This window comes from Oncorhynchus keta, chromosome 35, assembly GCF_023373465.1.
Source record: "Oncorhynchus keta strain PuntledgeMale-10-30-2019 chromosome 35, Oket_V2, whole genome shotgun sequence".
Taxonomy (NCBI): Eukaryota; Metazoa; Chordata; class Actinopteri; order Salmoniformes; family Salmonidae; genus Oncorhynchus; species Oncorhynchus keta.
In genome coordinates this window covers 62,342,005-62,354,366 of record NC_068455.1, presented here as the reverse complement: position 1 = coordinate 62,354,366, position 12,362 = coordinate 62,342,005, and the positions used below count along the sequence as shown (strand labels likewise).

Genomic DNA, 12,362 nt, shown 5'->3' with positions numbered 1-12,362 from the left:
AGTGTTAGAAACATATTCTATTGTTATTTACAATGCTGGTTACTCCAACATGACACATATTATTTAACATTCATTTCCACTGGGCTCAAAAAAGTTGAAACACACACTTTTTTTTTTTTTTTTTACTGCAAATGCATCCAACAAGTTTGCAGGGTCACAAGCTAGATGCCGTCATTCCGTGGTAAGAATATGGTACCAAATACTAAACTTTTGACTACTTGATAAGAATCTTTGTCAATCATTTTTACCCCTACCTTTGAGGGAAAAACATATGACTTGCTGAACAAAATCTATTTCTATGAGCAATTGTATTAGTATTAAAGAAAATAGTTTCCCAATTTCTTGGAGCAAAGAATATTGGTCCGTATTTTAATTATTTGTTTGAAACAGTCATTATTGCGCTTCTTTATCAAGGGTGTCAATAATTCTGGACCCCACTGTGCTGTATAAAAGTAGTTAAAATTCATGACATTTTGATGACGGTAAGTGTGCTCACCAAGTTTTTGACCATTTTTGGGTTTACTTTTAGAAAATAATGATATTAAAGGACCAAAATACCCCAACCTCAAAATGGATGTAATTTCACCCCATTTACAGTCAATGGACAGAATGGGAAGCGTGAACTATTGTTTTTATGAGAACCACAGGCCAAGTCCTCGGCACCAACGGGCTGAATATGCAAGTGATTTTGTGGGAGCATTACATCTCTCGTTTGTCTCTTTGTTCTTAATTTATTTATTCATCTTTTGAACAAATTACTCCACTCCCCACAAAGAGCCTATAGACGAATGGTAATTGTTGTAGCCCTGCAGGCATCAGTGAATCTTGTTCATTTGCTGCTATTGATTAAAACTAAGTGTGCAAGGCACTGCAAGGAACTAGATCAAGAATCCCACTCCCCCCTCCCTCAAGACAATTAGTATCATCCAGTACTGAGGTACCTGCCAATTCTCATGCTGGGGGAGACTAAACAGATCATTACAGGGGTGGGCAACAAGTCAGATCACTTTGGAAAGTCAGAGGAACCGTGTCAATAATGGACTGCATGGAAAATGTTGCTGATGTGTCTTAGAGGTTACTATTGGAGTGATTCCCCCAGATGCAAAAAGTCTAACAAATTATCATGCCCCATTATGGGTGAATTATTGGTTGGTGTAGTGATGTTGTTCAATGTGGGATCAGACATCATGAATGGGCAATTGCAAATATACACCAGAGTTGTATGTTTCCTTTGGAAATACACGTTTAGTTCACAATGATCAAATGAAACTAAGCTGAAAACACACAGCCAATAAACATAAAACGAAAGTTGGGATTTTGAACTAGGTAGCACATGAAGTGTCAAGTGTGGAGTTCACCCAGCTCCATCATTTCCTAAATAGAGAACTATTTATCAATCTGGGGGCCTGTTTTGGATCTTCAACCATTTCAACTGTTAGCACAACTTTCAAAAATCATATCGATAAATTATCAACACAACATTTCCTAAGCACAAAACAGACATCAATGCAAAATGCACAAAATGCAGCACACATGTTAAATGATTAACTTTGCTCCTTGGTGATGTTTCCCCATAGGTACAGATCTGGGGATCTTCCAAACCATAACCATTGTTTGGTAAAATTAAAAACTGACCCGAGATCAGTGTCTAGGGGCAACTTCACTCTCCTCCATTTACCTCTTTCACCTGGCGCTGCTCGACTCCAGTGCACTGGTTGGTCAGTTGCCCGTCTCCGGCCTTGACCAGAGTGAGGTAGTAGCCACTGCCAAAGTATTTCTTCAAGAACAGGGAGGAGCCATAGCAACACATCTTGCCGTGAGAGATAATGGCAATGCGGTCTCCCAAGATGTCCGCCTCATCCATGTGATGAGTGGAGAGGATGATTGTGCGACCTGCGGGGGAGAGATGGAGAAAACCAATCTATTGATTTCACTCAATGGGTCCAATTTGAGGTGGTAGGGGGGTGGTGTGTGTATGTATGTGTGTGAGTCAGTACTCTAGGAGCGGTTTGTTTGTTTGTTTCGTCAACCATCGTGAGAAATAAAGAAAGTTGCACCAAATAAACAACAAATGTAAAGTCATTGAACTGAGCCAAGTTTCCACATTGTGTTTTTGTGCTTATTTCCTCATTGTCCAGCCCTCTGTGTCAACACTCACACTGTGCTGCAAAGCAACAAGACTGTGTGTGGGTGGGAATCTGGAACAAATGACAAATTCTGCAATAACAGTCTTCCTTCCAAATCAAGATAGAAAACAACAACTACATACACTTCCACCTAAATAGAATACTATTTAACCAACATACAACTATGCATAGGCCTGGTTAAATAAATCTCCTAGCTGTCCCTTTGTTTTGTTTCTGAACACACGTTCCTTTCTTGTCAGTGGAAGTTATATTTGAGTGAAACCAAATGGCAACCACAGAGAATCCATACACGACCCCGGAGCCTGCTTATTCACAGAGGAAGGGGTGGGTTATATCATGCCGCCTGAGCTAACATATACTAATTAGCACATTCCTAGTCAATCAGGAAGCAGGCATGACATTTGTGATGAAGTCACAGCATGGTCATCTAGCGGATGTCGTTAGCTCACAGCGTGCGTGGTGGCAGCAGTGAAATGTGTCTCTGTTATTGTTGATTGTGCCACATTTCAAAACAGCATAAACACCCTTTGTCTCCAATATATACTCTGACATGCAAGGAAATGTAGGATTTTAAAGGTTAGCAATACAATGTCTTTATTGAAGTGTAACAGGATATTTACATTTTAAGAGGAAATAATGATGTAACAGGCCACATACTGCAAGACTGCTAAACGGACGTGAAATTAGGCCTAAACACTACATGCAACCATTGTGTAAAACAACAATGGGAAAACTAGGAACCCCTACATTACAAGATACTGACTAGAGTCAAAGTAATATGTAAGTGAAATACACTGTGCTGTTTTGTGGAATTGACAATTGGACCGGCATAATATTGGTGATGGTATTATTAATGCAGTCCAGCTGGATCCCCCCCCCCTTTTTCGTCAGATTTGGGGTCATTATTACAAAAGGTCAGGGATATCTGCTGAGCGTGTCGTTTCCCCCCCCCCCTCCGTGCTAGTTAAATTTGTATCCCCACAGGGCGCATTACCTGAATAAGGACACACTCGGAGGTCGTTAGCCATACCCTCACGCAGCAATATGCTATTTTGTTTGGAGAACCTGAGAACCCAAACATTTTTTCCCTCCCACCCCTTGTGCCCTGTCACCATCTGAGCTTCTGAATTTGATCTCTGTGCTATGCTATAGCCCTTTACTAACATGGCCCAGACACCCATTGAGTGCCTCACTGAAATCACATGAGTATTAAAACAAGCATGTCACAAACATCAAAATGTAAACATTTGTGGAGCCACCTTATTTAGTTTTAGGTAGCATTACGTTTGCTAGCAAAGAGGGATGCAGTACTTAACTAACTGTTAGTATGTCAATCACAATGGTAAAATGTAAACTTGACACAGCAGCACTACTGGAGCTCGCAAAATAGCGTAGAAAAAATTGCTAACTAACTGCAAACACATTTTGCGGGGAACTGCGGGGAAAAACAATACACTTATTAACATTAATTAGCCAATGCAAATCTCGTTGCTAGCAAACAAGATGCTGTATCAAATACTGAAAGGTGTCTCCGGTACTGTTTACCATGATGTCTACACTTTCCAATCAGATTGTTTCTCCCCAAAGTAGCAAGATAGTTAACTAGCAAAGCTGTCATAAAAAAAAGCCTCCAGAATGATGATGGGAGGTGGCTACAGTTGTGTTCACATTTGACCAAATGTGACGGAATGCACTTTCCATGTGTATCAAATGTATGGAAAAGAGCGGTTCTTTGAAGGGGGAAATTGGGAGGATTGCAGCAGGTAGTCCCATGTGATTCGGCACTATTGACATGGCTCATTTTGCATGGCCGTTTGTGCTCGCTGTTGATTTTTCAAGAAATTGCCTTGGTTTACAGGGAGAAATAATAAAAACACACTGGATGATGGGAGCTGGGAGGAAAATAAATGTGTTTGGTCGGTGTGCAGCCCACTAAGGTATACTGATTTATGGTGTGTTGTGGTGCATTACAGAACAAAGTGATAAATCAAAGTAGTGGGAAACACAGGTACATCTCCTGTGCTGTGAATACATGCAACATAATACTGGTGAAAACCGGAGTTCTAAAATCCTGTATTCCTTTAAGAGTACATCAAATGGAGGGATGCAGACATTCATGCAGTTTAACAGCTGCAAGATAGTTAATAGGTGTGTGTACTTAGGCTAAAGTAAGCACCTTGTACTGCATTCAGAAAATGTTCACTCCTCCATCACCTAGTCTACTTAACTCTAAACTAGTCAATCCTCATCCCACCTCAAGCCCTCATCTAGTCTACTTAACTCTAAACTAGTCATCCCTCCTCCATCACCCAGTCTACTTAACTCTAAACTAGTCATCCCTCCTCCATCACCCAGTCTACTTAACTCTAAACTAGTCATCCCTCCTCCATCACCCAGTCTACTTAACTCTAAACTAGTCAATCCTCCTCCATCACCTTGTCTACTTAACTCTAAACTAGTCAATCACCTCCATCACCTAGTCTACTTAACTCTAAACTAGTCAATCCTCCTCCATCACCTAGTCTACTTAACTCTAAACTAGTCAATCCTCCTCCATGACCTAGTCTACTTAACTCTAAACTAGTCAATTATCCTCCCTCCTCCTCAGACATCACCTAGTCTACTTAATTATAAACTAGTCAATCCTCATCCCTCCTCCTCAAGCCCTCATCTAGTCTACTTAACTCTAAACTAGTCATCCCTCCTCCTCCCTCCTCCTCAGACATCACCTAGCCTACTTAACTCTAAACTAGTCAATCCTCCTCCATCACCTAGTCTACTTAATTCTAAACTAGTCAATCATCATCCCTCCTCCATCACCCAGTCTACTTAACTCTAAACTAGTCCATCCTCCTCCATCACCTAGTCTACTTAACTATAAACTAGTCAATTATCCTCCCTCCTCCTCAGACATCACCCAGTCTACTTAACTCTAAACTAGTCAATCCTCCTCCATCACCTAGTCTACTTAACTATAAACTAGTCAATTATCCTCCCTCCTCCTCAGACATCACCCAGTCTACTTAATTCTAAACTAGTCAATTCTCCTCATCCCTCCTCCTCAAGCCTTCATCTAGTCAAGTCCAAACTCTGCACTAGTCAAGCATCAAACTTGACTAGGTGAGGTCTGAGGAATGATAATATTCCTAATATGGATTCCATAATAACTAGATCAATAATGTGGAAACTATTTACACCTGAACAGTACCTGGGCTTTACCTGTTTCACTCAATGAGAAACAGAACATCTGTCTGAAGTGTTGCAGTTATCGTATTACTAAACCACTAAATAAGTCTGACATTCACCACACTCCATAGCATAGACAGATAAGTGTTTCCAATGACATCATTGGTGTGCATCACGTGATTTTGACCAACTGTGAATAGGCATTTCCTACTTATTGGTTGACGATGTCACAGGAAACACTTATCTTTCTCTATCTTTTTTTACTACAAAACACAGAAATACAACATTTTCACATATAGTCTGTTGATTTTGGGGTGGTGCAGGAGATGAACATGAAGAACATGAAGATGACAAATTGTGAACTTTTGCTTTTAAGGGACTACGTTCAGAAACAGGACTTGCACTTAGTTTTGTGGTTGTCTACATCTTTAACTTCAAACAGGCTGTATCTAAAGAGAGTGTTCTGTTTATCCTATCAACAGTACATAGAACATTTCAATTGAGAAAAGTGGGTAGTTACTTATGAATTGGAAGGACAGGTTTTCTTAGTGCCTGTATCCCAACAAATTCTGGAAAAAGTCAAGGGGTATGAATACTTTTTGAAGGAACTGTATGTCAACACCGACAGATCCCTTACTGTACAAGCAAAGCTTGTTTACACTACTGCTCCAACAGTTGGAATGAATTTGTCCTGATACTGTATTACATAATTTGTCAACAGGGGACTCATTTGTTCTGATACTGTATTAGATGATTTGTCAACAGGGGATTCATTTGTTCTGATACTGTATTAGATCATTTGTCAACAGGGGACTCATTTGTTCTGATACTGTATTAGATCATTTGTCAACAGGGGATTAATTTGTTCTGATACTGTATTAGGTCATTTGTCAACAGGGGATTCATTTGTTCTGATACTGTATTAGGTCATTTGTCAACAGGGGATTAATTTGTTCTGATACTGTATTAGGTCATTTGTCAACAGGGGATTCATTTGTTCTGATACTGTATTAGGTCATTTGTCAACAGGGGATTAATTTGTTCTGATACTGTATTAGGTCATTTGTCAACAGGGGATTAATTTGTTCTGATACTGTATTATGTCCTTTGTCAACAGGGGATTCATTTGTTCTGATACTATATTATGTCCTTTGTCAACCTGGGATACATTTGTTCTGATACTATATTATGTCATTTGTCAACCTGGGATTCATTTGTTCTGATACTATATTATGTCATTTGTCAACCTGGGATTCATTTGTTCTGATACTATATTATGTCATTTGTCAACCTGGGATTCATTTGTTCTGATACTATATTATGTCATTTGTCAACCTGGGATTCATTTGTTCTGATACTATATTATGTCATTTGTCAACCTGGGATTCATTTGTTCTGATACTATATTATGTCATTTGTCAACCTGGGATTCATTTGTTCTGATACTGTATTAGATCATTTGTCAACAGGGGACTCATTTGTTCTGATACTGTATTAGATCATTTGTCAACAGGGGACTCATTTGTTCTGATACTGTATTAGGTCATTTGTCAACAGGGGATTAATTTGTTCTGATACTGTATTAGGTCATTTGTCAACAGGGGATTAATTTGTTCTGATACTATATTAGGTCATTTGTCAACAGGGGATTAATTTGTTCTGATACTGTATTAGGTCATTTGTCAACAGGGGATTCATTTGTTCTGATACTGTATTTGTCAACCTGGGATCATTTGTCGTCAACCTGGGATTCATTTGTTCTGATACTGTATTAGGTCATTTGTCAACAGGGGGATTAATTTGTTCTGATACTGTATTATGTCCTTTTTGTCAACAGGGGATTCATTTGTTCTGATACTATATTATGTCCTTTGTCAACAGGGGATACATTTGTTCTGATACTATATTATGTCATTTGTCAACCTGGGATTCATTTGTTCTGATACTATATTATGTCATTTGTCAACCTGGGATTCATTTGTTCTGATACTATATTATGTCATTTGTCAACCTGGGATTCATTTGTTCTGATACTATATTATGTCATTTGTCAACCTGGGATTCATTTGTTCTGATACTATATTATGTCATTTGTCAACAGGGGATTCATTTGTTCTGATACTATATTATGTCATTTGTCAACCTGGGATTCATTTGTTCTGATACTATATTATGTCATTTGTCAACCTGGGATACATTTGTTCTGATACTATATTATGTCATTTGTCAACCTGGGATACATTTGTTCTGATACTATATTATGTCATTTGTCAACCTGGGATTCATTTGTTCTGATACTATATTATGTCATTTGTCAACCGGGGATTCATTTGTTCTGATACTATATTATGTCATTTGTCAACCGGGGATTCATTTGTTCTGATACTATATTATGTCATTTGTCAACAGGGGATTCATTTGTTCTGATACTATATTATGTCATTTGTCAACCTGGGATTCATTTGTTCTGATACTATATTATGTCATTTGTCAACCTGGGATTCATTTGTTCTGATACTATATTATGTCATTTGTCAACCGGGGATTCATTTGTTCTGATACTATATTATGTCATTTGTCAACAGGGGATTCATTTGTTCTGATACTATATTATGTCATTTGTCAACAGGGGATTCATTTGTTCTGATACTATATTATGTCATTTGTCAACCTGGGATTCATTTGTTCTGATACTATATTATGTCATTTGTCAACTGGGGATTCATTTGTTCTGATACTATATTATGTCATTTGTCAACAGGGGATTCATTTGTTCTGATACTATATTATGTCATTTGTCAACCGGGGATTCATTTGTTCTGATACTATATTATGTAATTTGTCAACCGGGGATTCATTTGTTCTGATACTATATTATGTCATTTGTCAACAGGGGATTCATTTGTTTTGATACTATATTATGTCATTTGTCAACCTGGGATACATTTGTTCTGATACTATATTATGTCATTTGTCAACCGGGGATTCATTTGTTCTGATACTATATTATGTCATTTGTCAACCTGGGATACATTTGTTCTGATACTATATTATGTCATTTGTCAACCTGGGATTCATTTGTTCTGATACTATATTATGTCATTTGTCAACCTGGGATTAATTTGTTCTGATACTATATTATGTCATTTGTCAACCTGGGATTCATTTGTTCTGATACTATATTATGTAATTTGTCAACTGGGGATTCATTTGTTCTGATACTATTTTATGTAATTTGTCAACCTGGGATACATTTGCTCTGATACTATATTTCGTAATTTGTCAACCGGGGAGATGCTGGATGAAATTACAATCTGTATACATAATAGATTGAGCAGCTATGAAACAAATTGTTCATGGAATAACCTATGAATTGGTTTGCAGCTGTGATATCGGTGATAGTAGGATTAATTTGCAATGCAATGTGGCATCACAGTGATTATTTCATTTGTTGACTTGATTATAAAAAATGTGTGGGAGACGAGGCATTTAATTCAGCCTAATTTCATTCATAAATGCATAATTTCCATAAAATGCCTTTTGTTTATGCTTTTTGATTTATGCTTAGAACATTTGTCTTATCTCAATGATTCATCACCTTAATTAAAAACACACTGCAGGCTGTAGCATTAGATACGCACGGATCATTTTCTAGCATTCTCTAAATGGCATAAATGCAATTGTTTCCCCAAGTGATCAAACGCAACTTAAACATAATCCACTATCATTACCAAACCTTTTGTCAACTACATCCTCGCCTAAATATGAAAATATATTTCACTGCTAAGACATTAAGCTTTAACCAAATATATAACGTTGTAAGCTGTAATATCAGTACATGCTATTTAATGTACTCCCGAGATAAACTTTGAAGTTAGGCAATAGGCTGCTTTCTATCAGAAAAGTAGTTTATGTGGCATCGATATTAGTCCAGAAAATGTATTCTAGTGTCAAAATTGACAACAAAGTGTAAATAGGACCATTTTGTTCATAAAGTCAGTCTCTGAGGATGAGTTTCGATTTCCACAATGCTCAGTTGCCCACTAACACGGGATACACAGCTGCAGGGATTGCGCTCTATCAAATCCCACCACGGAACACAACTGATTTCTTAAGTTACACTACATATATATTTACAAAAGTATGTGGATACCCCTTCAAATGAGTGGATTCAGCTATTTCAGCCACACCCGTTGCTGACAGGTGTATAAAATCGAGCACACAGCCATGCAATCTCCATAGCTAAACATTAGCAGTAAAATGGCATCATTGAAGAGCTCAGTGAATTTCAAAGTTGCACCGTCATAAGACTCCACATTTCCACCAAGTCAGTTGTTGAATTTCTGCCCTGCTAGTGCTGCCCAGGTAACCTGTAAGTGCTGTTATTGTGATGTGAAAATGTCTAGGAGCAACAACGGCTCAGCCACGAGGTGGTAGTAGGGCTGTTGCGGAGACCGTATTACGAGGAGTCATTGAAGGCAGTCAAATTCCACGTGACCATTTAATCACAGTAATTAGGCTTCTCCAAGCTCTGATGATGCTGATGGCCATTAGTAGCCTACCAAACTTACTCACTGACTGGTACTCAGCACTCTATTGTCCCTCTAATCACTCTGATTTCAATGCAAATGTAATCATAAATCGAATCAACCACTTCATGAGAGCCCATGAGCTCATGTTGTGCAACATTTCCGTAGGCTAAGCAATTGCGTGAGAAAACAGAGTGATGGCCTCTACTAAAAAGAGGATCCCATCAGCTTTATTTAGGCTATGCCTAGTAATGTATATGTATTTCTCAACTTTACCAATATTCAACACATTACTTATCTTTATAACAGGAGTATAGCCTACCTGGCTGGCATGAAAATGAACCACGGAAAAAGCGTCCCCCATTCGCTATTAAAGTGCATAGATGACATGTATTTTTTCCCCGCTGCCCCTGCTTTGGGACAGGTGCATGACAATGTTCCATTCTAAATCAAAACAAATTTCACACATACAGTACCAGTCAAAAGTTTGGACACACCTACTCATTCAAGGGTTTTTCTTTATTTAATATTTTTTTCTACATTGTAAAATAATAGTGAAGACATAACAACTATGAAATAACACATATGGGATCCTGTAGTAACCAAAAAAGTGTTAAACATATGAAAATATATTTGACATTCGTCATCAAGCCACCCTTTGCCTTGATGACAGCTTTCCACACTCTTGGCATTCTATCAACCAGCTTCATGAGATAGTCAATTGAAATGAATTTCATGGTCGAAATTGGTGCAAAGAAACCACTAGTAACCACTAGTAAAGGACACCAATAATAAGAAGAGACTTGTTGGGTCAAGAAACATGAACAATATACATTAGACCGATGGAAATCTATCCTATCCTATGAAATCTATCAATTATTTTAGATTTTTGGTCCAACTGCCGTGTCTTTGTGAGATGCAGAGTAGGTGAACGGATGATCTCCGCATGTGTGGTTCCCACCGTGAAGCACGGAGGAGGAGGTGTGATGGTGCTTTTCTGGTGACACTGTCAGTGATTTATTTGGAATTCACGGCACACATGGCTACCACAGCATTCTGCAGCAATGGATTGCTGGATTGCATTTAGTGGGACAACCATTTATTTTTCATCAGGACAATGACCCAAAACACACCTCCAGGCGGTGTAAGGGATATTTGACCAAGGAGTGATGGAGTGCTGCATCAGCTGACCAGGGCTCCACAATCACCCAACCTCATCCCAATTGAGATGGTTTGGGATGAGTTGGACCGCAGAGTGAAGGAAACAAAAAATATATTTGTTCAAAACGTTTTTGGTTACTACATGATTCCATTTCTGTTACTTCATAGTTTTGATGTCTTCACTATTATTCTACAATGTAGAAAATAGTAATACAAAGAAAAACCCTTGAAGGTAGGTATGTCCAAACTTATGACTGGTTTTGTATATTATTTAGTATATGTAAAGAATTATATATTATCACTTGTGAATTATATATATATCACTTGTGAATGATACCCAGCATAAGAAACAATAGGCATATATGTTTTTGATATGATTTGTATCACAAGTGGCAAAATAACTTCTTAAAATTAACCATATTAATCCGCTTTACAAGGAGTATAGAGCCTAACAGGCATACATAAGTGTGAGTTTCAAGTTTGGGGAAGATCATTTTGTCAGATAATTTTCCCCATTGAAATGCACCTCTATAATTAAATCATTACATGCACAACCGCATTTGAGGTTACTTTTGATAATGGTGTTTTCCCGCTAATGGAACATTTGCACATATAGCCATATGCGCATTCCTGCGCTTATAATGTTTTTTTTATTTTTTATTTTACCTTTATTTAACTAGGCAAGTCAGTTAAGAACAAATTCTTATTTTCAATGACGGCCTAGGAACAGTGGGCCTGTTCAGGAGCAGAACGACAGATTTGTACCTTGTCAGCTCGGGGATTTGAACTTGCAACCTTCCGGTTACTAGTCCAACACTCTAACCACTAGGCTACCCTGCCACCTAGTGAAGAAATAGCCTAATATTTAATCAAATGTTAAGGTAAATGTTCTGATCTGTTTCGTCGGCCACATTGCGTATAACAGTTGTTTTGATGCTAGTGGCTGTATTCATTTGGGATCTATCGCATCCCACAACTGTCCCAGACTATGTTTGGAATATTTATTTCTCGCACAGAATAGAATAGGTTGACTTTATTATTATTATAGGGGATAGTAGATTGACATCGGCTAGTGATTTGCTGTTTGTTAGGTCTACTCATCTTGTTGACTGACGAAAACTAAATGTGGACAGTTCTTCCAATATCTTCAATATGCACCTTGGAGTTGAGTCCCTGATGTGTCCGTCTTCACTTGTAGCCTGTGAGAAAGGGGCCAACGGCACAACGGCCACTGGCCACAAAAGGCATGGATATTTTTGAGGGTGCATTACGGCCACACAAAGGGAATGCTGCCGTGAAATTCGAGGCATTATCAATTGCTTGTCAAATTGTGAATGAG

General features: G+C 38.2%; 1 protein-coding gene across 1 annotated transcript in view; it reads right to left on the bottom strand.

The window, feature by feature from the left end:
• LOC118369152 (phospholipid-transporting ATPase ABCA1-like) overlaps window positions 1–12,362 on the bottom strand; it is a 240,971-nt gene that overhangs the window by 125,379 nt on the left and 103,230 nt on the right. Inside the window, exon 23 of the mRNA XM_052497231.1 lies at window positions 1,679–1,893. Within this exon, the coding sequence (XP_052353191.1) occupies window positions 1,679–1,893 (215 nt within the window). The remainder of the gene's footprint in view (window positions 1–1,678; window positions 1,894–12,362) is intronic.